The following is a 26,560-nucleotide window of genomic DNA, read 5'->3' as shown; positions in this document are numbered from 1 at the left end:
CTCCTCATCCAGCACCTTGACGACTCCTGTAAGGATGTCCAGAGTCTCCGCAAAGATGACTGCATCATCTGCAAAATCAAGGTCAGAGATCTTAACATTCCCAAATGATGCACTGCATCTATATCTCTCTGACATCCTCCCTATAAGCCAGTCCATATAAACACTGAAAAGTGTGTGGTCGATATACGCCCCTGCCGAATTCCAGTAACACCTGGAATAAGTCAGAGATGGAACCATCACACGTCACAGCACTCTCAGTACCAGAGTATAATTCAGACATCAGATCGATCAGCTTTGGTGGCATCCCATGAAGATCAAAGATCCTCCAGTGAGCATCTCAATCCACTGAATCAAATACTTTGCAGAGATCAACATAGGCTGCAAGCAGCCCCTGCTGAAACTCTTGCCTGCATTCGGTGATGACCCGAAGAGCAAAGATACGGTCAATTACTGACCTCTTTGGTGTAAAGCCAGACTGCTCTAGGTGCTGGTGCTCAGGAATATGGTGGTGAACCCTATCAGCAATTATCCAAGCAAAGAATTTGCCCATCCCTGAGAGCAGTGCCACTCCTCGGTAGTTGTTGCAGTCCTGGCAATCACCCTTCCCTTTCCAGAGAGGGACAACAAGGCACCAACAACAGTTGGGATAATGCCTGTGCTCCAAATGGAGCACAGAACTGCATGCAACAACATGACTATAGCATTTCCACCAGCCTTGAGACAGGACCTTGAGCATGCCGACAGCTCAGCATGGATGCCACAAATCCCAGTAGCTTTGCCTCCTTTCAACTTGGTAAACTCAGCCTGTGTTTCCACAAACCAAAGCAATTAATAGTTGATTGGAGGGTCAGCAATAGGACTAGCAACACCCCTGACATCAAACTCAACAGCTGGTGGACCATCTTGGCAAAGCCGTGCAAAGTAACCAGCCCAATAGGCTTTCACTTCAGACTCCTCTGTCAAGAGCTCACCACCCTCAGCTCAAACTGCAGTAGACCAAGAGGCGGGCTTGGAGGAAGGAGGCAATGCACTGATTTCTCTGTTAGACCCCCTTTACACAGGGCTGCGACCTTTGTGCCACCTTTGAACGACCAAAAAATGGCCAGGACGCTCAATGGTCGCCTAAACCCAGAAAATCCTGTTTCTATGTAACTGCTCCAGCGATCCTTGTGCCTCCCTTGAACCACCAAAAATGCAATTGTCGGGCATTTTCATGGTGATCTACGAGCGACCTGTGCGTCCACTGCGCCACTTGCCTGCTTCCCCTGTGCAACCTACGGCAACCAACGCGATTAGAAGCTACATAGGCGACCCCCGAGCAATGTTTGGGCAACCATTGAGCCTCCTCTGTGCCTCCTCTGTGCCATCATCGGCGACCAACGGCAACTAACGGCGACCACTGGGCGACCATTCAGCCATGCTTCTGCCTCCTAGGTGACCCTTGAGCATTGTTTGGGCGACCCCTGGCGACTGCTGGGCAACCTGGAGTGCCTGGGTATATAATTATATATGCCCTGATTCTGGCGCTTTTCCATCAGTTTCATCCTCGCTCCCAAAGTGAGAACATCTCCAGAAGATAAAGATTTTGGGATGAACAACCAACTCCTCTTGCATACTGCCATCTTACAAGGTCACCAAGCACTGCTGCTGAACCAGATGGCCATTGCTGTCCTTAGAAGAAGGATGAACAGGCACAGAAGAAGGAGACCACGAACCTGGTGGGTCCGCCCCCTGGCTGACACAACAGAGAACCTCTGCGGTTCTTTGCCCTTGGTCTTGTGCACTTCTTGGGAGGCATGATGTCTTGTGCCTGTTGAGTCTGGAGACTTTCTTGAGTCGAGTTGTTCACCATTCACTGCAAACACAATGAACCACTGCAGGTACCAGCCCTCTATTTATAGGCAGGCTGAGGAGGCACTACAAGTGGCTCAAAGGAGGCAGAAGAGAGGCAAAAGCTTTGCCATGGTGGCTCAAGGGTTGCCGTGGTCGCCGAATGGAGGCACAGCGGTCGCCACAGTCATCGTTCAATGCACGCTATTGGTCGCCCAAAGGAGGCACAAGGGAGGCAGAAGCATCGCCCAGACTGACAGGAAAATTTGCAGCAGAAGCATCTATTACCTGGCGACCATTGGTCGACCACTGTGCCTCCATTCTGCAACCACGGCAATGCTTGTGCCTCCCTTCTGCCTCCTTTGAGCCACCTTTGAGCAACCAACCTCCTCGGCGACCTTTGTGCGACTGTTTTGAACATGTTCAAAAATTTACGGCGACCATGGCGTCCATGGTGATGTCTGACCCTCCTGTGTACCACCTTTGAACGACCTAGGCAACCATTCTGCCTCCTTTGAGCCTCCAACGGCGACTTGGCAAATTTTATGGTCGCACAACGGAGGGACAAAGGTCACCATCCTGTGTAAAGGCCCCCTAAGCAGGACAATAATCACTTGACTACAGGGGATGCTCCACTTTTGCACAGATTCCTCGCACATAGGCCTTGTCTACCCTCAGCGAATGTACAGTTTTACTCCTCACCTCCCTGAATAGCTCAGTTCTACCAACAAGCCTGGCACTGTGGCACTGGTCAATCATCAGGGATGGTAGTCTTGAAGGCACTCCACAACTCTTCAAGATCCCGCAAAACACCCAGATCCCTTAGACTCACACTCAACATGTTCACAAACTCCTCAGCTACCCTTTCATCCTTGAGCATGCCAACATCCAGCCTCGGCTGGGATGGTACCATTCTCCTGGAATTTAGCTGCAGGTTGAGTTGCTTCAACAAGCCTGTGACCAAGCCTACTAAGGATATGAGCACTCCGGTAGATCCCGCAGTTCTGGAGCAACCTCCAGCAATCATCAACGAGAACATGGTCAATCTCCTTTTCCACAGCCCCAACATTGGAATACCAAGTCCGGCGATATGGCTGTGGGTGATGAAGCCATGAACCAGCCACCCAAAGTCCACAACATCTTGTGAAGTCATGGAACTTGGTGCTATTCTGGTTCCTGGTTTTAGACCCATGGGAACCAACACATGGCTCATAACCATCCCTATCAGTGTCAGTTGATGCAATGAAATCCCCCAAGACCAGAAGTCAACCAAATCACCTAGAAGTGTCAAAGTATCTTGTCTGGGGCACCAATAAACTACTGACTCAAGCATGGCATAGAATGTCTCCTTCTCAGGAAGTTCACTCGCGTAAGTGGGCGCATATACAGAGACCAGGGAAATGCCACCCAGGGAGTGACTAATCCTCATTCTCATAATATGCTCGTTGCCTGGTGTTACCTTGATTACCATAGGAGTCAGCTTGTTGGACACAGCTATAGCAAATCCCTGGAAATTATAACCATCAGAGTGACCAGACCAGGAGTAAGTGGAAACCACCAAATCTGACTGAAGATCATTGAACAAGTAGTCAAAAAAGGCTGCATAAAGAAACAACAACAGTACATAAAGGAAGCCCATTGCCGTTTCAAGCTTGACCAGAGTGCCTCCATAGTGGCAGACATTTTCACACAGCACATGCATGACAACCACAACGCTACACTCCGCCGTCATCTGCCGAACCGCTTTTATTTCTTGTTAGCAGATCTCAGCCACAGCATAGAAAGAAATGCTTACCTCCAAGGCTACCTAACACATACCATGTGCAATGCTGACAGCAGTCTCCAAATAAATAATAAAAGCTCAATCATGTCCCTCACCCATAGCTGAAGGAGAGACCAATCGGCTCTGATCCAATCAATCACCCCCAACTGCAACTAGGATTATATATAATTACCAAAACACTTGGCTCTTATAGTCAAAACAGGTTGCATAAAAGCCATCATAAAGGTACATAAAGTAAGCCCTATGCTCTTTCGAACTTCAGCCGAGTTCCTCCACAGCTGCAGGAAGTTACCTGCAACCCATGCATGGGAATCCTACCACTAGACTACCCCATTCATCTCATCATCTCGCGTTACACCATCTCAAGCATTTGATCCTGCCACCACAGCCATGGTGCCACCGATAACTTCCTGCCACCAATGTTACCAAGTATGGAATCAGTGCATGCTGCAGAGTTCCCTGGCCTCTATGCCTTTCTCCATAGACCATGATTGTCCACCCAAAGCCCTGCCTCCGATCACCTGGTGTACCATTCCCATAGTCTCGTTCTGCTGCAATCACTCCTCCACCTCATCTCCCACCTCCCACTCCCGACCTGCCTTCTTCTCTGGGAGACCATTTTTCACCACCGAATCACTTGAATCCCACACATTCATCACTTGATACTCCTCAGTTATTGCTGAAAATGGAAACCAAAGTTTTCCAACCTGACCATATCAAGCAATGCTTGTCAAATATCATATAGTACTCCCAACCACATACACAACCCCACACACCAACACCTCCATTTTCCCCACATGCCCGATCACAATGTCATATATCATCAACTGCTACAAGATGGATGGCATTAATACAAACTTCAAACACCCCGTCTTCAACTTCCCTGGTAAACAATACCCAGCAATCCTCTTCAAAAACTTTTAGAAGCTTCTCCCTTACTCCCTCCACTCATACACTTCACAGTACACCATTTTAGCAGCACACACACACACACACACACACACACACACACACACACACACACACACACACACACACACACACACACACACACACACACACATCTGTTAACCCATACCATATAGCAGGCGTCGCACTATCGTTCTGAGCGCGCCATGGAGAGCTGCCATATACCGCTTCACCATTGAGCCGAAGCCAGACCCCGACTGCCTGCAACAGCGACTGGAACGAAGGCACAATCCATCCTCCTGCTGTCGGTCCAACATTGAGAAGGTAGTTTCCTCCACAGCTCACCGACTTCATAAGACCCTTTAGGTGCCGGCAGCAGATTCAACAAATTGTCATCAATACCGCTATTTTACCAATTGACTGAGAGTCAATGTCTGTCTACTATTCATTTCGATAAATGGCTCTTAAGAATCATTGAAGCATAATGTAAGTGACAACTTTTTGCATCATAAAACAACTTTTAATTGTCAAAATAAACATCAAGGTCAAAGCAAGGTATAATTACCCAAAAAGAAAAGTTTTTGGTTGTTTTAAGAACAATTCCACATGAGAAATCTAATTTTTACAACACATCCGTCAAGGCCAACAAGCTTGCCAATCTCAAATATTCTCTTAAGTAATTGTAATTTTTTTAAGATGGGCTGAATATCCAATATATGAAGAAGAAAGTTTGTTTGTTTATGCATTCCGACCCTGCAGGAACCAGTGAAACCAAACTTTGCATGGCCTCCTCTTTCATGCAGAGTAAGAACCCCTCCCAGCCCTTTTTGTTCTGTGAAGAGACAACTTTTTCCATTTGTCTTGTTTTAATCCAAGGGGGTGGTTGCTCTGCTTTTGTTTTGTTTGTGTAGCCCCCACCTCGAGTGGCTTTCTGGCGGGCAATATCCCATAAAGAAAATAAATAAATAAATAAAACCAGGCATCTATGTTGGCATATGAAAATTGACCCCAGATAAAACCAGACAATTGGCATTCTGGCCTGATCGGGTCTTGCGCTTATACCCTGCCTAAGTTTTTTCTTCTAAGTTTTCTAATCAGCTTCTTCTGTCACAAACCCGACTCATCCACCGAGTTACGTCTGAATATGTCCATAACTTTTTGAGATATCGTGCTACATATCGTTTTTGGCCCTATCACTCTGGTCTATCTATCACAACGGTGAAGAATCACTTAAAAATTCTAGTATCCGGATCTGGATCTTCTCCAAAATCAAAACAATTCGTCCTCATCACACACCCAAACGTTCATCAAATTTCACCCAAATGCGTCTAACTTTTTAAGATATCCTGCTCACAGACAAATAGACAGACAGGGATGCAAACATAATCTCCATCCACCTTGTGTGGTGGGGGTAATAAATAGGAACAAACATCAAAAATTTCACTCAATTTACATGAACATGTCAATTTTTCTTTTTGAGATTTAAGCTTAAAAGTCAAAATTAGAAATATTAAGCAAATTTGCCGCAGGTTAATGGGTATAATACAGAGCCCTTTGCAAAAGCTGAGTCAGGATTTAAAATTTTAAAGAAAAAAAAAACATATAAAAGGATAATGTATTTTGTTGCAAAGGTCAGTGCCCACATCAATGTTGAACACAAAAAAGGTTGCAAAGCACATGTGGCTTCATGATAAAGGGAGAGCATAATGTGCTTTTTACTGTGTTTGCACTGTCCTCCCTACATATAAGTTATAACTACCTATTTAGAATCTATATACGTGTGTGTGTGTGTGTGTGTGTGTGTGTGTGTGTGTGTGTGTGTGTGTGTGTGTGTGTGTGTTCTGATTTGCCGGCCACGCCTTTTGACCCACAGGGCTCAAACTTGTCAAACTTACCATGAAGACTATTCATCCCCCAGGGTGGTTTTGCATAATTAACCTCCACCTAACCCACCACCCCTCCTCCATACCAGCCTCACCCCCAACATGTGTATTTGCTTTCATCTAACGGAAACACCCTTTCATCCATTGAGCTCACTCAAACTTGGCATCAAGAGTGTTCACTCCCCCAGGATGGTTTTGCACTATGACCTGCTTCTCCAACAACCCAAAACCACCACCTCCCCCCACACCTCTAACCTTCCTCTCCAACTCCCCACCCCACCTCCACGCCTCTCCACACTGAATTTCCGATGCCAACAGTGTAACTGACACCGGCCTCACAGCCACGTTCATTAATCTAGATAGACTAGCACAAAAGCCTGTTATAATGACAAGCGCCATTCTATATGTTCACATCATCCAGCCTTGAATAACTGCCCCCCCCCCCCCCCCCCCCACGCACACATACTCAGAATAAGAGACAGGCTTATCTGAAAGTTGCATTCTATACCGAAATGCACAACAAAATATAATATTCAGATACATAAAGTTCTGATACAGCACTCCAAGCACATAAAGTTCTGATACAGCACTCTGCTGATGTAAATGAGGAAGCTATATGATATAACAAAGGGCCAGCTCGTGGCTGATGACACCGCATAGCAGGCTAGGCTGACCAAACTGGTAACGTGAATTCAGCATACTCAATAAAAACGTTTCAATTACTACATATGCAAAATTCTTATTGATATAACAAGACGAACTGTTAAATGATATTTTTATACTCACAGGCAATGCACCAGATAGATAGATAACAACAAGGATTGCAAGAGATCAACATAAATGCATCAAGGGCAAACTGACATCCACTGACAACTGACATCAAGGGCATCCACTGACAAATGTGCTCAAGTGGTGACATCACTTCCTTTTACTATTCTCGATTAACATACATGGCCAGCAAGGGGCTCTAACTCAAAGTGCACAAGATGGCCAGCAGGGGGCTCTAACTCAAAGTGCATAAGATGGCCAGCAGGGGACTCTAACTCACAAAGTGCATAAGATGGCCAGCAGGGGGCTCTAACTCAAAGTGCACAAGATGGCCAGCAGGGGGCTCTAACTCACAAAGTGCACAAGATGGCCAGCAGGGGGCTCCAACTCACAAAGTGCATAAGATGGCCAGCAGGGGGCTCTAACTCACAAAGTGCATAAGATGGCCAGCAGGGGGCTCTAATTCACAAAGTGCATAAGATAGCCAGCAGGGGGCTCTAACTCACAAAGTGCATAAGATGGCCAGCAGGGGGCTCTAACTCACAAAGTGCATAAGATAGCCAGCAGGGGGCTCTAACTCACAAAGTGCATAAGATGGCCAGCAGGGGGCTCTAACTCACAAAGTGCATAAGATGACCAGCAGGGGGCTCCAACTCACAAAGTGCATAAGATGGCCAGCAGGGGGCTCCAACTCACAAAGTGCATAAGATGGCCAGCAGGGGGCTCTAACTCACAAAGTGCATAAGATGGCCAGCAGGGGGCTCTAATTCACAAAGTGCATAAGATAGCCAGCAGGGGGCTCTAACTCACAAAGTGCATAAGATGGCCAGCAGGGGGCTCCAACTCACAAAGTGCATAAGATGGCCAGCAGGGGGCTCCAACTCACAAAGTGCATAAGATGGCCAGCAGGGGGCTCTAACTCACAAAGTGCATAAGATGGCCAGCAGGGGGCTCTAACTCAAAGTGCACAAGATGGCCAGCAGGGGGCTCTAACTCACAAAGTGCACAAGATGGCCAGCAGGGGGCTCCAACTCACAAAGTGCATAAGATGGCCAGCAGGGGGCTCTAACTCACAAAGTGTATAAGATGGCCAGCAGGGGGCTCTAATTCACAAAGTGCATAAGATAGCCAGCAGGGGGCTCTAACTCACAAAGTGCATAAGATGGCCAGCAGGGGGCTCTAACTCACAAAGTGCATAAGATGGCCAGCAGGGGGCTCCAACTCACAAAGTGCATAAGATGGCCAGCAGGGGGCTCTAACTCACAAAGTGCATAAGATGGCCAGCAGGGGGCTCTAACTCACAAAGTGCATAAGATGGCCAGCAGGGGGCTCCAACTCACAAAGTGCATAAGATGGCCAGCAGGGGGCTCCAACTCACAAAGTGCATAAGATAGCCAGCAGGGGGCTCTAACTCACAAAGTGCATAAGATGGCCAGCAGGGGGCTCTAACTCACAAAGTGCATAAGATGACCAGCAGGGGGCTCCAACTCACAAAGTGCATAAGATGGCCAGCAGGGGGCTCCAACTCACAAAGTGCATAAGATGGCCAGCAGGGAGATAAATCACAAAGTGCATAAGATGGCCAGCAGGGGGCTCTAATTCACAAAGTGCATAAGATAGCCAGCAGGGGGCTCTAACTCACAAAGTGCATAAGATGGCCAGCAGGGGGCTCCAACTCACAAAGTGCATAAGATGGCCAGCAGGGGGATCCAACTCACAAAGTGCATAAGATGGCCAGCAGGGGGCTCTAACTCACAAAGTGCATAAGATGGCCAGCAGGGGGCTCCAACTCACAAAGTGCATAAGATGGCCAGCAGGGGGCTCCAACTCACAAAGTGCATAAGATGGCCAGCAGGGGGCTCTAACTCACAAAGTGCATAAGATGGCCAGCAGGGGGCTCCAACTCACAAAGTGCATAAGATGGCCAGCAGGGGGCTCTAACTCACAAAGTGCAAAGATGGCCAGCAAGGGGCTCTAACTCACAAAGTGCATAAGATGGCCAGCAGGGGGCTCTAACTTGCAAAATGCACAACATATATGTATAAAGGGCAGATCAGTATTTATCAATGAAGGATCAAAGTTACTGACCGCAATAACTTCTGATGGCGTCATCATGTCAAAGTAATCCATGTTCCGTCGGTAACCCCAAGAACGCTTGTCCACTGACATGCAGGATTCCCATTTATGGTGCTGCAGGGTGCCTGGGTTGAACTTGTCATTGCAGTTCCAGAAATCGCCATGCTTGCATCGACAATCTGAGCCCCAACGGTCATTCACCACAACCTTAGCCTGGGAATATGAAAGTGGAAGACATCTTTTTTTTGGCAGTTTATTTTAGCATTTATTTTTAAGAAAGAAAGAAAAAAAACACTCTGCCATGAGCCTGACTCAATCTGTGAACTCTCCAATCCATATTTCTATCAATGGTGAATCCTCCCTTCTTGACTTGGTGATGACAAAATTATTATTGACTAGCCGAATGCACCCGGCGTTGCCCGGGTTCTTTTTGAATGAATTTACTACTATAATTCAGCTTTTACTCGCGGCCATAGAAGATTGACTACTATAATTCAGCTCAGCTTTTAATTGCGAAATGGGGCCAGCCCGGCTGAGGCGGCCTCGACCAGCCTCGCCACCTAGCCTATACCCTTCCCGGGGCCCGTCCCAACATTTTTTGTATTAGCGGTTTCCTCCTATCTTTCACCGTTCAGGAGATTAGCGCGTGCAGACAAACAAACAAACAAACAAACAAACAAAAACTTTCTTTTATATATATATATATAGATAAATAGATATAACAAACAAACATCACTACTAATGTCTCCTGCTCTTCTTCTGCTCAAAATGGTTAATGTGATCAAGTGCTTGTGAAATTCAACATCTCTCGAGCTAATCTCAGAGAACAGCCGCAGAGCCAGCGAATCTGGCAATTCACTCAGGCAGATTGAGCCACCATCTCACTTCAGGACTGGTCTCCTATATCTGCCGCCCCTGATATTAACTCGGCCTGGGTATTCTTCCACAGAAACCTGCTCTCTCATGCACAGATCAATCACATCTTATCTTCAATTATCCTTCCCTTCTTCCCATTGATGGTACACTGAATCCTGTGGTGAGGTAGTTGCTGTGAAACAATTCGTCCTCTCTTCCCTTCCTGGAAGGCAAACTCATATCACTCCACAAAACCCACAACAAGTGTGTATCCACTCTCAGGACACCTGTCCAACCTCAAGATTAAACTTTCAAACTTGTCTCTCTCCTCTAAAACCTGGTGGCATCTTGCCAAGTCTGTCTCTGGTGTATGCTCCCCTTCTATCCCTTCCCTCTCTTCAAATAGCACTACGACCGACTCTGCATATGAGAAGGTCAAATGCCTCAATTCTGTGTTTGCTTTGAAATCTTGTGTAATCAACCCCTCTTTTTTGTACCCATCATCCACCATATGTACTCAGTTGCACCCGGGTGCTCCTTGACTGTTTCTTTTGCAACTGGGACGTTGGACAGGTTTCTGACAACCCTCGACTCCGATTCTACAACTGGACCAGACGGCATCAGCACACATGTCCTAAAAACCCGCTCTGCTGCTCTTGCGCATCCTATTTCTGCTCTGTCCACCCTAGGTCATCTTGCAACTGCTTGGAAATCAGCCAACATCACAGCATTACATAAAAAGGTGCAAAAACGGATCCTCTTAACTACAGAACTATCAGCTTACTTCCAATCATCAGAAAGTCATAGAATCAATCATCACAGTCAACATGAAATCCTTCCTTTTCTCCAATGGCCTCATCAGACCATCTGTTTGGATTCAGGCCAGATCACTCTACCCTGGACATGCTGCTTCTGCTCTCCCAACAATAGATGGAGGCTCTTATTCTCAGAAATGAGATCAAGGCAGTGTCTCTTGAGATATTTGAGCATTTGATGCAGCCTGGCACCCTGCCTTGCTCTCCAAACTCTCTGCCTATGGCAATATGGCATCCTCGGCCAAATCCACAAATTCCTCCAGTTTCGTCGCCAACATGTGGCTCTCATTGGGATCCTCTCATTTCCTCTTCCTGTTAAGACTGGATGCCTGCCCCAGGGCAGTATTTTGGCTCCTATTCCTAATCTTCATCAATGATCTTTCTGATTTCTGGAAATCATCTTTATCTCTTTGCTGATGGCTCTGCCGTAACATTCCTCATCATTAATATAGGCAGGCATCAGCCTCTTCCCGCTCTTCCGAGCTTTAAAGAATCAAGAAATGATCAAACACTTGGAATATGTTTTTCAATCCTGACAAATCTCACACTCTAACATCGTCTCTCTGAAAAGACTGTCTGGCTCTCCATCTACCTCCTCAACCTTCTACATCTGCCTCCTACATCTACTATATCTACCTCTTGATGAAGATCAGTCACTCAAACGTTTGGGCCTCACTTTTAGAAAATGGTCTTTCTTGGGCAAATCACATATCCAAGTTGGCCTCAAAAGGCAGTCGCAGACTGGGCATTCTCTGTCATGCAAAGTCCTTCCTTGGCTCTCCTGAACTCATTCACCAACAAGACCTTCATCCGCAGCTTGATGGAATACTGTTGTCTTCTATGAGGCTGGCACCTCTGCCTCATACTTTACTCAATTTTATGCCATAGAAACCAAGGACTTCAAAATCTTTGGAATCCCCCACAATTAAGATGAGTCTCTGTATCTATAATTTTCACATCATAGACAGGTCGGTGGTGTCTCTGTCTTCCAATGCCTTCTTGCTGGTCTTGCACCCTCTGCTGTTTCCGTGCTCTGTCCCCCTCCACCCACAGGTTTCCACATGGCGCATGTGGTGTGCCAGTAAACCCCTTCTGGTGAAACTCCTAAAATCCAAACACTTTTTTTCCTGCCTGTTGAACCATTTTCCTCAGTCCTTCAATCTCATTCTTCCCTCCAGGTCTTACAATTTTAGTTGATCATGACATTGACAAATATTAAGTAACGAAAATTTGACGTTTCAGATATCTCAGGCCCATTTACTGCTTGACAGCTATTCTTTTTTTTTTCCCAATCAACTTCCGGTTTGGAAAACATATTCTATATCTCTTCAGTGTTTTTAATTGTCATTCACATGTTTCAAATACTCAAAACCTATACTTTATTTCACACTTACGACCCTGACCTGACATCACCTCTCACATCCCTTTTCGTGGTGGTGATTCGTATGCAGCCTGTGGCTGCTTGGCTGCATCATTTTCCGGAGGTGTGGCTGTGCCATTGATGTAATTCCCCCTCCTCTAAAACCTAAACAATCTAAACATCTAAACATAATCTAAACAGAAAGCTGGTATTCATTTTGCCGACCTTGGAAAGATGACATGCTGAGTCAACCCACCTGGAGTTACTTTAACGGTGCGACACAGGCTCAAACTCAGGACCCCGAGATGTCAAGCCAGCCACTTTAGCCATTAAGCCAACACCAGACATCCTTTGTAGTCATCACTCATTTACATCCCCACCTCTCCCTGCTCAATCTTCTCATTTCAAATATATATTTTTGTAACTTACCTTCTTGCCTCAATCATCCATATTTTAACTCATGTAGTTGTAACCATAAATTGTTTCACCTTATTCCATGACTCATTCCTTTCCTTAAACGTACAGGACCCACCCCCCTCCCCCAACCCCCACCCGTCCCTCCCCGCCCCCGGCCCTGGCCCTACCCACAATTTTATCGTATTGTTATATTCTTAATCATCTGATACAAACACTGTTGTAAGAATAGTTGTTTTTTCCAATTACTCTCTTACTCACCCTTAGGCCTTAACCACACCCCCGTAAAAAAATCCTACTCCCCCCCTCCCCCTTGTGATGATAGCTTTTTTTAAGGACAACTCTTTAAGTTTACTGCAGTCTACCTTGACTGGGCTGGAGTTGTATAACCAAGCGAGGAACTCTGTGGCATTCCAGTAGCTAGATGGCGCTTCCCAGTCACCATCAGACCAGATTACATCTGGTTGATACCTGCATGGTGGAAACAAAAGCTTTCATGTACTGAACAATACCTGTATTTTGAAGCTTTATTTGCACAATTGAACCCACTAGAATTTACATCCATATCAACCATGAGTGTTCCATTTTCCCTGTATATTCATGGGTGATTCCAACATGATGCTGTCATTTTTGCATTTGTGTGAGACATTAAAATGTAGTGTGGGTTGTCAGATACAGGTCGGGAAAAGAGAGAGGCACTGGTAGATTTAAGAGTTGACCAGCCTGACCAAGTCAGGGTGTTGCAAGAAGATTGAGTGTCCACGATTATTTACACTCCTTTACACATATCACACAAGGTTTTAGCAGGAATTACGATCAGTGATATAAATTGTTAGGCCAACCCAGTTGCCGAATATTAACGAACTACGTAAAAGCGGTCGTGTCGGGCAACTGATTTTGATGCTCTGAGCCAGATTACGGGCCTGTTTGCCACAAATCCTTGCTCAAGTTGACATCCAAGCCAAACAAGTGATGTGGCAATCAGTGCCGTAGGTCCAATTGCATTAATTAGTGATCCGAGCGGAAATCGCTGGATGCAGGCATGGTCTCATGATTTTATAATTTGTATTGAAGTAACAAAAGGGACAGGGACACACAAAGGAAGTAATGCAAATATTAATCCATACTACCCATACACACCTGAGTCAGTGAATGCTTATCTATTTAAGGCTTAACGGGCCCATTCACACCTCAGTAGATAGAAGAGAGATAAATCAGACAGGAATGAAATGCCCACAATGTGCCCGGCAGAACGCAGCTTGATCCCAGGTAGAGAAATAGCTCTGCTGTGAACCCAGTCCGTGCCACAGACAAAGATGACACGAGGGATGGGGTGAGGGGGAGGGTGGGGGTGGGGGGGGGGGCGGGGAGCAGAGCGAGTGGGTGCAAACGGCAATGGGGGTGTGTCGGGAGACTAGATTAGGCTCTCAAGTCGAACTTTGGAGAAACCCTAGGAGTCTGCATGCAGGTTTCGCAGCAAGCTCGAGTGGATCTGGCACCCCGCGGTTTGAGTCACACCCTATTATAGCCTCTGCCCCCACCTGCATCCATGATACCACTAACCCCTCACTGCTCAGCTGCTATTGACCCATAGGAAAGTCTGTGGGTAGGCCAAACCTCCCTGACCTTTCAACCAGTTTGGATGGTGAGCTTTCTGCGTCATGGCGGCATTCCCACTCAAACTGGTGCCTGACAGCCGGACCATTTAAGTGTAAAAGGACATAAAAGACAGATTATGAAGGGATAAAACATCAAAATTGTTTCAGAGGAACACAGTTTTAGAGACACACATGTGGGGAGGGAAGATGACAGCTCTCTATAATACAGTGCCTACAGAAAGCATTCACACCCTTTGACGTTTTTCACATTTTGTTGTGTTTAATCCCTGGTGTTGGGCTAGCGGCGAGGGTGCCGGCTTAGGATCCTAGGATCCTGGGTTCGAATCCCGGTCGATCGCTGAATTAACGCCAGGGGGGTTGACTCAGCCTGTCATCCTTCCGAGGTCGGCTAATTGAGTACCAGTTCACTGGTAATTCCCTGCTTGTCGTAAAAAGGCGACAAAAAGGGTTGGCGTCAGGAAGGGCATCCCGCCGTAAAACATTGCTTCAAAAAGGGGACCAAAAAAACAACAACAACCACGGTCCCCGAAAAGGCCAACCCCCGCTTTGCGGGGAAAAATGGCCTCTAAACGGTGGTTTACAGCCTGAAGCTAAAATGGATTAAATATAGATTTTTAAAAACTGATCTCAGACATAATACCCCACAATGTCAAAGTGGAATTTTTAAAAGAAAATTTTAGGGGCACCATCTTGTAGAAACTGAAAAACTTTGGACTTCTATATCTCCGAAACTGCCCGATGGAACAAAATGAAACATGGATCATTGTAAAAAACTCCGCATTGGGAATATGTGCTGTTAACCATGACGTCATCACCTGGTGTTAGCCTAATGATTAGGGCGGCGGGCTTGGGATCCTAAGGTCCTGAGTTTGAATCCTGTTGAATTAACGACAGGTGGGGTTGACTCAGCTTGTCACCCTTCCGAGGTCGGCAAAATGAGTACCAGATAACTGGTTATAGAGAGGCATTGCATCAGCGGCAGACGTGCCCACAGAAAAATGAAGCAACCAGCAGCCCAGTGGCTGCACACGAACCACCACCACCACCATGACATCATCTGTATGTTCATTATGATGTCATAATTCGAGAAGTACAATGCTTTATTTGATTGGTTTGAAATTTATTGAGCGTTGTTGTACGCAACAATATTAGAGGAGAATGTAAATCTATGACGTCATAGGTCACATGGTTTGGCAGCCATTTTGGATTGAACATAAAAAACTTTAAAAAGAAACTCAGAACGGCTGACCAGATCGATACTTATGCCTAAGTCACACATAGGCGGATTTGTCGGCGACTACTGGCGACTGGAAAAATCGCCACCACCCGCCGACAATCGTAATGAAACCGTAATGGACGGTCGCCTGTAGTCGTGGTTATCCTCCCCAGGTCGGCTGCAGTCGGCAAGAGCCGCAAAGGAGCCAAATATTTTTTTTAATGTTTAAAAACGGCGCGCTCAGTCGCACTCGAAAAAAATCCGCCATGCTGTCGTGATGGAACCGCCATGCTGTCGTCGGTATCCGTAATAAGAGCGTAAAGCGGCCGCAACCCAATCGCTCATAGTCTTCCGCAATCGCCCCACCAGCTAGCACGGCAGAGATGCGAATGCCATACGGCCTTCCTGCGGCATCTTCCCGACTACGGGCCGACACTGTTGCGGCTGCATATCGACTACAGAAGAACTGCCACGTCTCCCCTGCGGCTATGGGAGACTGACGACGACAACAGTAGGACTAGTGGCGGCCGAGTTACGGCCATTGGCGACAGAGATACGACTGCCTGGCGACTGCATTACGACATACCACGATTCCATGGCAAGACAGGATGGTGTGAGGGTCTCCGTGGAGTGAGGTCCTGTGGTGCCGACAAGGATATGGCTTTATTGTTTGGACTTGGGACTTTTGGGAACTTTATTTTTGGGACTTTGGTCCTTTGGAAACTTTATTTATGGGACTTGGGACCAGTGGAAATAATTTGTTGGACTTTATTTCCATTCTCTCTCCCTGCAGAAAAGTTTGATTATTACATTACAATGATACATCTTTATTAACTTTCTTATTGTACATCAAACATCTTTATGCTTCATGTCACACATCATTGAAGTGAATAAAGTGAAATGTAAAATAGAGAAATAAAGATTTAAAAAGTTGTGTGAATCGTCTCCAATCGCCGGCGGTCTTATTGCAGTCTTGCGGACGTCGGAGTAAACCGCCGCCCGGCCCCAATGCAGTCGCCGCGATCCGCCATCGGTCATAATCTAGCCGCCAGACTGTCGCCACGCTGCCGCCGTGCATCCGCAATGCAGTCGTCGTCGATCTTCAACAGTTGCCATCCCACTCGGGGCGTCGTCGCAATGCAGGCGCAATGTGGCCGCCTGCAGTCGCCATACTGCCGCCTGACCATATTTGACCACCCGAAATCGCCAGTAGTCGCCGAAAAATCTTGATCGCCGGCAGTCGCCAGTAGTCGCCAAAATATCCGCTTATGTGTGACTTAGGCATTAGCTTTATCAACATGATCTACTGGACTTGAGGAATACCAGGTGATCATTAATAAATCATAGGACACATGGTCTGGCAGGTATGATTTTTTTTGAAGACTAAACCTTTAAAAATAAACTTCTCCAGAACAGCTGGACAAATGGAGTGGAAACTTCACACACATGTTCCCCTATTCTTGGGGATACCAGCGTGTTGTTGAATAAATAATAGGTCACATGGTCTGGCAGCCATATTGGATTGAACAAAAATCTTTTAAAAATCTCTTGAACCACTCCATTCATCGACATGAAACTTCAAAATTTTGAACTAGTCGTCAAGGGGAATACTTGGTGGACATATTGGGTGTGTGATGAGAACAAGCCGATTAGATTTTGGTTACGGTCCAGATGCAGATCCAGGCTATCAGTGGGATACAAATCGTAAACTGTTCAGCCTGGTGGATGTATGCTATCTACCGAGTGCCGTTCTAGTTCTTATTATAATACCATGGTTTGTGTCTGTGCTAATTTATATCCATATTTTCCACATGCAAAATAATGATAATGATAAACATAAACAAGCAGACGTCATGCGGAGCACGATACTTGCAAAATACACCCCCCCCCCTCCCCAAGAAAAAAATTCCATTGATACAGCAAATTGTCCATTTCATCAAGATTTAAATTGACAATCTTGATCAAAGCTCGGGTCAATAGGAAGAAAATTGACGATTTTTCAGATGAAAATGATGATTTTGGAAGGTTGACCTTGAGTTGACCTTTGACCTTTTGACTTCAAAAATAGTTGGTTTCCCTATTTAGTGACTCAATGTGCAAATGCTGTTCAATTTTCAAGTCAATCGGATGAAAATTGACGGGTTTTTTTTCAGATAAAAAGTGATGATTTTGGAAGTTTGACGAGTTGACGTTTGACCTTTTGACCTAAAAAATATCGTGTTTCCCAATTTAGTGACTCGATATGCAAATGCTGTTCAATTTTCAAGTCAATCGGTTGAGAATTGATGGCTTTTTAGATGAAAATTGATTTTAAAAATTTGACCTTAAGTTGACCTTTGACCTTTTGACCTCAAAAATAGTACATTTCCCAATTTAGTGACTTGATATACAAATGCTATTCAATTTTCAAGTCAATCGGATTTTAAATGGCGATTTTAGAAATTTGACCTCCAGATGACCTTTGACCTCAAAATCAATAGGCTTCTCAATTGGGACGACGTATACAACTTGGTGAAGTTTCGTGACGATCGGTTTAGAATTGTGACCTGTAGGCCGGTGACAAACAGACAAACAGACAGAACCACAAACGGAACTGACCAATATACTACTTGAAAAATCTTCGATTTTGCAAGTAATAAATATTGCACAATCCTGGTGAAGCTGACCATTTGAGTATTTTGTCAACCTTTATCACAAAAGCTCCAATGAAATGGTTGGTAGTAGAACGGTGACACACTTATGCAGACATTTTTGGTTCATGAGTTATCAAGTGACCACTATATTCGTCATGTGTGTGCGTCTGTCTGTGTGTGTGTCTATCTGTCCACAGCATAACTACCCAATGATATCATCCGATCTTGATGAAACTTGGGTGGGAGGTTGATATCATGATCTAGTTGTGTCCTGCCTAGAGTGGGCGTATTGCGCCCATTGTGGGCGGAGCCACGCCCCCAAAAAGATGTCTTTTTAGGGGGTAATCGATTTCAAGCTACATCTTCTCCGAGGGGTTTAGTGGAATCTGACAGGGGTTTCGATATTTGGTTAGGCCAATGTCATGTGTCTAGCGCCACGGAGCTCGATTTTTTCATTTTTCTTTTTTTTTTTTTCATTTCATTTTTCACCAAATTTCGGTATTGTGAAGCTAACTAACCTCATAGCTGATTATACATTATTTTCTATCTCATTTCAAGGTCAGTAACCTTCGTTTTGACATTTACAGGCCTGGCCTGTCCGGGCCTGTTTCGGTTATAGTCCGTCCTTTGTCATTGAATACCGCTCGCTCGTGAACCATCGTCGTCTTCTGACTTGTTAAAAGCATTTCTGGTGGAGATGTGAAACGCCCGATGCTCAAGCAACAACTTTAAGCTAGATATTTATAAAATTCTGTCATTTCACCATCACTATGTACAAACCAAGTCCCAAAAACTGCAGTGAAGTAGGCCCAGAAGAAATATAATTTCCTTGTTGTAATTCAATAAACAACAGTGCGGTGATCATTTAAGGCAGTGTATGACAAGGAAAGCCATGACTTACTTTGAAATTATCTCATAAAGCTCAGGGAGAGCTTTGCTTGTCACAAATTTTTGTGTCTTGAAGCCTGTGGCCTTGTCTTGGAGATAGAGTGGATTAAACCACTCGAAGAGCGAATGGTACAACCCAAAATGTAGGCCCCTGCAAAGTACGTAAACGAGAGAAAGGTGATATATTTATAACAATGCACTTGCAGGGTGTCAGTATCGAGATAACACTTGGTGAAGTATTAGCAAATTACTGAGCTCACTGTTGTTCCGTGATTGTAAGCTTTGAATTCAAGTTAATGACCTGAACACAAAATAATTTTTGAATGCATTTTATACACTTATTATTTACAGAAAATTAACATTTAGAATAAGCCAAAATGCAAGAAGGGTCATATGAACTAATACTATGGAAGGAATATCAATACTGTATACGTAGTTGCCAAAATAAATGTTGCTCAGGATGATCATTAATGAAACACAGTTGGAATTTGTTAAGCTGAAAGAAACTGATGCTCATTGTTCCTTGCCCAGCACTCACCGTTTCCGTACAGCTGCAGCCAAAGGACCCACAAGATCACGTTTGGGTCCAACATCTACGGCATTCCAATTCCAGGAGTAGTTTGAGCCCCAGAGGGTGAAACCTTCGTGATGTTTGCTGGTTAGTACGACATACCTAGAGGATGAATCAAAGGAACACAAGATAGATATGCTTTAAATGGCAGGATAATGACTGCATGGAGTGGATAGGCAGCTCTAAGGATGTCATAAAGGTAATTATATTTGTATAAGCCCCCTCCCCCATTATTTACTTACAAGCCCTTCATTAATACAAATCCCATTGGTTCACAAGGGATTGATGTCCTTAAGCATCATCCATACATCTCAACTATTGTAAATTCAATAGACTTTGAATAAAACTCAACAGCCTATAAGGTCCTTTTGTATTGTACACCGCTCCTTTCCTATTCCATCTCCAGGAGCTGCATGACGTCATCACCGGGCACCGAAAAAGACCGCAAATACTAATGCTAAGCCGATTAGAAAATTTGACTCTAACTCTAACTCATTACCGATTGAAAAAAAAAATTGGTGTATCGATTCCGATTATAAAGTGGTAAATAATGACGTCATAGTGCATTGTGCACACATGAAGTGCATCGTGCCGGATTGGTGCCATGCCCGCGATTGATGTTATTGAGTGGCTGTGAATCGATACATTTTAAATCCCTTCTTTAATTGATTGGTGTATCGAAAGGCACAGCATCATGTCACTTTTAAATGAATGATGAGTTATGTGTGCTCATTCAAAGCTATTAAGGATATATAAAATGAAGCATTTCATAGTTGTCTGACCATGTGAAAAGCAAGTTTTATACAAAATACAGTACAGGGAGTGCCCGGGTTACAAAGGGATTCTGTTATGAACAATTTTCATAGCAGTAAGTAAATCGATCAGCCAAAGTGTGATCAAGCGGGTTAATCAAAAAATAATTCAAAATAATGCTGGACTTACAAGCCGTGCTTTTTTCGGATTCCTCCACTCTTTTCTTGTTTGATTTGTTTCTTGTATTTGTTTGATTGAGTTTAGTGTTAAAAAAAAAAAACCCTGGAAACTGAAACTGACGGGCATAGTGTGGCAAAACATTCAAGCCAGCGCACCAGAAAGCGGAAATGCAGTACTGTATGCACTTATAATGTACCTACAAGTTAACGTGTTATTTAATGGAGTTGTGAAGGAATGCATGTGAAATGTTACCCTTTTGCTCGGAGGCCCAGAACACTGTTTGCAGTGATCAAGTCAATTTGTGAATTTGTCTCTCCTTTGTTATAATGCCCTTTTTCTGCATGTTTCTGCATGTTTTCTGCATGAAGTACACAATTTAATTACATTACAATATACTATTTTGCTGCCATTTCTGTTTTCGCTATGTTTGAATGTTTATTTTCCATTCAATAAAACCATGTGTTACTATTTTTATTACTACTGCCAGCATTATGCATATAAAATGTGAAGGAAATAAATTTAAATGATGCTTACGCCTGGAACGTATGACGTCAAGATGTACATGTCAGGAAGTAGAGTATGATCTATCACGTTTTCCTTTGTACTCATGGCTGTTTCTAAAGCAATTGGTTAATTTATATGATTCGGGTGTGCTTTAGAAAGGTATGTTGTTTCTCTTTGTGAGTTTCAAAGCAAAATACATTTGATAACAACCTATTTCCGAGGTGTTTGCTGTATGAGCATGTTTTCCAAATTACCGAACCAAATTTTTCTTCCCGTCACACAACGATTGCCAGCTGTTTATTAGGATCTAGTGAGATACCCAAGATACACACGGATGGGAGGCCGGAAGCAAACAAACAATGTGGAAACGGTGAATGCCAAACGATGAACCAATAAATGCCACGTTCCTTTGCCACCTTCAGTTGAACGTCAGACATTCACAGAAGGTTTGTGAAGGACTCGGGCAAAAACCATACTCAGTCTGAATGTTTCTATATCCAGTCAATGGTGAAACTGTAAATGGCGAATCTGGGAATGTCACGGATGGAAACCCTTAAGTCAATTCCTCATTCTGCTTTAAACTCAACATCACTATATTTTCATTCCAAACAGCATCATTCATTATTTCAATTACAAATTAATACTATGGTATTAATATATCAAAATATAATGTTAAACCACGATTGTATTGAGATATTAGCAAACCAGTGAACCATCGTCATCTGTTCATTTCCGGATTTGGGAGCAAGATTCATGTCGATCACATTTCAAAATCATAATTGTGTTGAGGAATTTCTGAAACCTCCTACCTACTTTACGACATCACATTGGACCCTAAAATGTCCACAGAAGGTTTGGCGGGATTAGCCCCAAAACTGAGAGTAGTTTCAGTATGGACGGACGGACACTCCTGTTTTATAATATAGAAAGTGTTTACGCACATCTCCTTGAAACATCGAGAATGCAAGGTTGTTTTTAAATTTGTTTATGGAAATTTGCCATAAAGGATGAAAGCAACTCAAGATTTTTGGGTTGTCTATGGTACTGTAATTAGTAATCAGCAATCCACACCGACTCCATTCGGCCGATACAGATGACAAAAGAATTTCCGACATCGGCCTGTACCGATTACCGATTCCGATATTGGCACAGCACGAGTACTCAGAAAAGTGAATTTGCCTTTTTGGCAGATTTAGCTTTGACTTTCAACAAGGGACTGATATTTGCATTTGACTGAAATATATCCTTTAGAAATTACAGTACCGTATTAGTTATAATGCTTATATATTTAACAAGCATGCTCATTATTTCAGGGTACACTCACTTGGCTCCAGCGTTGGCGAATAGCTCTGCCCATTGGTCCGGGTCGTAGAACTCGGCGTGAAACTTAGGTCCGAAGTCAGGGTATGTGAACCCAGGAGGGTAGTTAGCATTCATGAACCTGACATAAGCAGGGCTTTTTTGAAACTGGAATAAAAGGAACACAAGCTGGAACTTCATGATTTCTTGCAAAATTAAAATTACCGGTACTCAAAATTATGAATAATAATAATAATGTAAAAGAAAGGAGCACAAAGCAGTAAGTACATTGTTCGAAAATGATATCATCACATCCATATAGTGTTTCAGCTTGGTGGTGGTTTAACGGTTAAGGTGGTTGGCTTAGGATGTTAAAGTCCTGATTTGAAGCGCCAGCCATGCCAAAATAACACCAGGCAGGTTGATTCATCTGTCATCCTTCCAGGGCCGGCAATGTTTGCACCAGCTTGTTGAAAGTGATCCAATCAAATATCCTGTGTCGAAGTAGCCACCCATCCAGGATTGTACCCACTTGCCAATGAAACTGCCTCAGCAGCCTTATGCACTTGATGTGCATCCTCCATCCATATACCGTATAGTGTTTAGAAGAACAAGCAGGCAGACTCACATACAGTCACGTGAAAAAGTAAGTACACCCCATGTAAAGTTTTGACATTTTCAACATATTTCAACATACAGCTATTTGATCTTCATTTCAACAATATTGACAGATAAAGGTGATATAATATAACAAATATCATGAAACATTTACATTTTGTAGTCCATTGTATAATTTAAATAAACATAAATGCAAATTTTTCATGTGGAAAAAGTAAGTACACCCCGACATTTATCACTACTTAAAATATCTAAAATTAGAATCAGATGCACCAGATCAGGTGCAAATGCTTAGAACATCGTTAGAGAGGATCCTGGAGGAACCTGTCTTATTTAAACCTCAGACATTTAGTTTGGTTTGCTCTTTGTTGTTGAAGTGTGCGGCATCACCGTGCCTCGATCAAAAGAGCTCTCTGAGGCCTTCAGAAAGAAGGTTATAGATGCCTACGAGTCTGGGAAGGGATTTAAAAAGATCTCCAAACAATTTGAAATCAATCATTCGACTGTCGGGAAGATCATCTACAAGTGGAGAAGATTCCAAACAACTGCCAACTTGTTCAGGCCAGGCCGCCCCAGCAAGTTCAGCCCGAGAGCAGACCGCAAGATGCTGAAAGAAGTCTCCAAGAACCCCAGAATGTCATCACGGGACCTACAGGTAGCTCTTGCCACTGTTGATGTCAAAGTGCACGAGGCTACCATTAGAAAGAGGCTGCACAAATTTGATCTACATGGGAGGTGTGCCAGGAGGAAACCTTTGCTGTCCAGAAAGAACATCAGGGCAAGACTAAAGTTTGCCAATGCACACGTAGGCAAAGACCAGCACTTCTGGAACAATATGCTCTGGACAAATGAGTCAAAGGTAGAGCTATTTGGCCACAGTACCAGAAGACATGTTTGGCGAAAACCAAAGACAGCATTTGACCACAAGAACCTGATACCAACTGTCAAGCATGGTGGTGGAAATATTATGGTTTGGGGGCAGCTTTGCTGCATCAGGGACTGGGCAGCTCACCATCATATAATCCACTATGAATTCTTCATTGTACCAGAGGGTGCTTGAGGATAATGTGAGGCCATCTGTCGGAATGTTGAAGCTCAACCAAAGGTGGACCTTGCAACATGAAAACGACCCTAAACATACCAGTAAATCCACCAAGGAATGGCTGAAAAGAAAGAAATGGAGGGTTCTGGAATGGCCAAGTCAAAGCCTGGATGTAAATCCAATCGAGATGTTGTGGGGGGATTTGAAACGAGCTGTGCATGCAAGAAACCCCTCAAGCATCGCACAGCTGAAAGAATTCTGCCTGGAAGAGTGGGCAAAAATTTCTCCTCGTCAATGTCAGAGACTGGTAGACAGTTATAAGAAACGCCTACTTGAGGTTGTTTCTGCCAAAGGGGGCAATACCACCTCTTAGAGCCAAGGGTGTACAGTGGAACCTCTAAATCCGAATTTAATTCGTTCCAGCGGCAGTTCGTATTGGGAAAAGTTCGGAATTAGAAACTATTTTCCTCATAAGAAATAATGGAAAGTGAATTAATCCGTTCCTGGACCCCAAAAACCCATTATCAAGACACTGTTAACTGCAAATACACATGATTCAAGGTAAAATAAGATGAGTAAATGCCCTAAAGATGAGTAAATGCCCTAAATAGCAGCGAGATCCATCACACGCATACCGCCCTCATGCTTAGCGATAAGTTGTTTCTCTCACCTCAATTGTCGCTCTCACCGCCTTCCTCTTATTCTTATTGCCTTCACTGCTCTTCTTAGATGCCATGGTGAATGGGTAAGGGTCATCTTCAAAGAAAAAAAGCACAAATCAAGGTGAAAACACGAGGTAAACTAGCGACGAACACACGAGAGATGCTGCCAGAACTAGTACGTACAACCGAAGAATTGAAGGAACAAAGCGACTTCCGGGTTGTGCATGCGTGAGCATGCGTGGGTGATGCTGCGCGAAGATGCGCGGGGAATATGAACGACGCTAACGGCGGGAAATATGAACGACGCTCACGGCTGGAAATATTAACGACGCTCGCAGCGGAAATATGAACGACGTTAACGCTATGTTGGCGGTTCGGTTATAGAAATACATTCGGAATTAGGGACAAAATTTTCTCGAATTTACGGTTCGGAATTAGAGTAGTTCGAGATGAGGGGCGTTCGGATTTAGAGGTTCCACTGTACTTGGGTACACCCTTGGCAAGAGTGCCAAGGGTATGCGAAATTTGCATTTATGTTTATTTATTTAAATTATACAATGGACTACAAAATGTAATTGTTTCATGGTATTTGTTACATTATATCACCTTTATCTATCAATATTGTTGAAATGAAGATCAAATAGCTGTATGTTGAAATATGTTGAACAAGTCAAAACTTTACATGGGGTGTACTTACTTTTTCACGTGACTGAAGAATGACAATGCAGTTCAATCACACTCTTCCTTCCATGTCTTCAAGCACCATCCCCCAAAATATAACAGGAGGCAGCGATAAACCCATGGCCTTTTCTACATACACTAACTTTACTTTAATTAATAAATTTTTTAACCCTTTTAGGTGCAGGATACTATGTTTGCTTAACATCAACTCTCTCTCCTCTTTTTCCCGTTTGTTCATTCCCTTCCTTGTATAAAAAGTCAACAATGTTCTTTCATGTATCCTCTATCACCATGCCTAGATTTTGTATTTATACAAAAACAAACGTTCTATTTTGTAAAGACAATCCACTACTTCTTTCCATCCTCAACTTTAAACCACATAACATGATATTGTAGCGGCTACCGCTGGGTTTTCACAATCGCCTTGCACCTATCAAGGACGCGGAGCGATCACCATGCCGGGCTCGTCCAGGACGCCCGGGCAGGCCCGCGCTCAACTTGCCAGGCCTCGGTCGGGACGCCCGGGCATGCCCGGGCATGCCCGGGCAGGCTCGCCCTCAACTTGCCAGGCCGCAGCCAGGACGCTGGGCCACGCCCCCTCTCGCCTTTCCTGGGCAAACGCTCCGGGATAATATGTATATATATTGCTGCCCGATAAACGGGCTTTTCAGAGTGCCTGAGTGTTTGGTTTGATTAAAGCAACTCGGATGAATTCCAGCTTTTTGTCGCGTCCATTCTTCCGATCGACGTGGGAGCCCCAGCTCCTTCAATATCACAAAAACTTCTCCCAACAGCTTTTGTACGATTACCTTCGTGCATTATATGCATTACCTGTCCCTCCCTTCATGTTGTTAGGGTTATAAAATGTTCTCAGGATTATTTTGTGTGTGGTGTATTTTGTGGTGTATTTTGTGTGCTGGTGTATTCCGTGTGTGGTGTATTCCGTGTGTGGTGTATTTGGTATGCTGGTGTAGTTCGTGTAGCATGTAGACGATGTATTTACAATGCATATTTATGTTCATACAGCCGACAAGAAACATACTTTTTATGGCGTAGCCCATCGGGCAGAGCCGTCTAGAACAGTTTTTGTCCATATGTATGTATGTATGTATGTATGTATGTATGTATGTATGTATGTATGTATGTATGTATGTATGTCCCTTCAAACGTATACCAATCAGAGCTGAGAATCTGGTCACAT

The 26,560-nt window shown here is 44.2% G+C and overlaps 1 protein-coding gene across 1 annotated transcript in view; it reads right to left on the bottom strand.

Annotated features, from left to right (window-relative positions):
- The window catches only part of LOC137432653 (tissue alpha-L-fucosidase), a 54,188-nt gene that overhangs the window by 10,618 nt on the left and 17,010 nt on the right, over nt 1-26,560 (bottom strand). The window contains exons 3-8 of the mRNA XM_068124740.2: nt 22,382-22,524; nt 19,588-19,722; nt 19,063-19,200; nt 13,059-13,164; nt 9,262-9,462; nt 4,692-4,882 (exon numbers count right to left, since the gene is read on the bottom strand). Of these exons, the coding sequence (XP_067980841.2) occupies nt 4,692-4,882; nt 9,262-9,462; nt 13,059-13,164; nt 19,063-19,200; nt 19,588-19,722; nt 22,382-22,524 (914 nt within the window). The remainder of the gene's footprint in view (nt 1-4,691; nt 4,883-9,261; nt 9,463-13,058; nt 13,165-19,062; nt 19,201-19,587; nt 19,723-22,381; nt 22,525-26,560) is intronic.

This window comes from Myxine glutinosa, chromosome 8, assembly GCF_964187855.1.
Source record: "Myxine glutinosa chromosome 8, kmMyxGlut1.1, whole genome shotgun sequence".
Taxonomy (NCBI): Eukaryota; Metazoa; Chordata; class Myxini; order Myxiniformes; family Myxinidae; genus Myxine; species Myxine glutinosa.
Note: the sequence above shows the minus strand (reverse complement) of the source record. Positions and strands in the feature narration are given on the sequence as shown.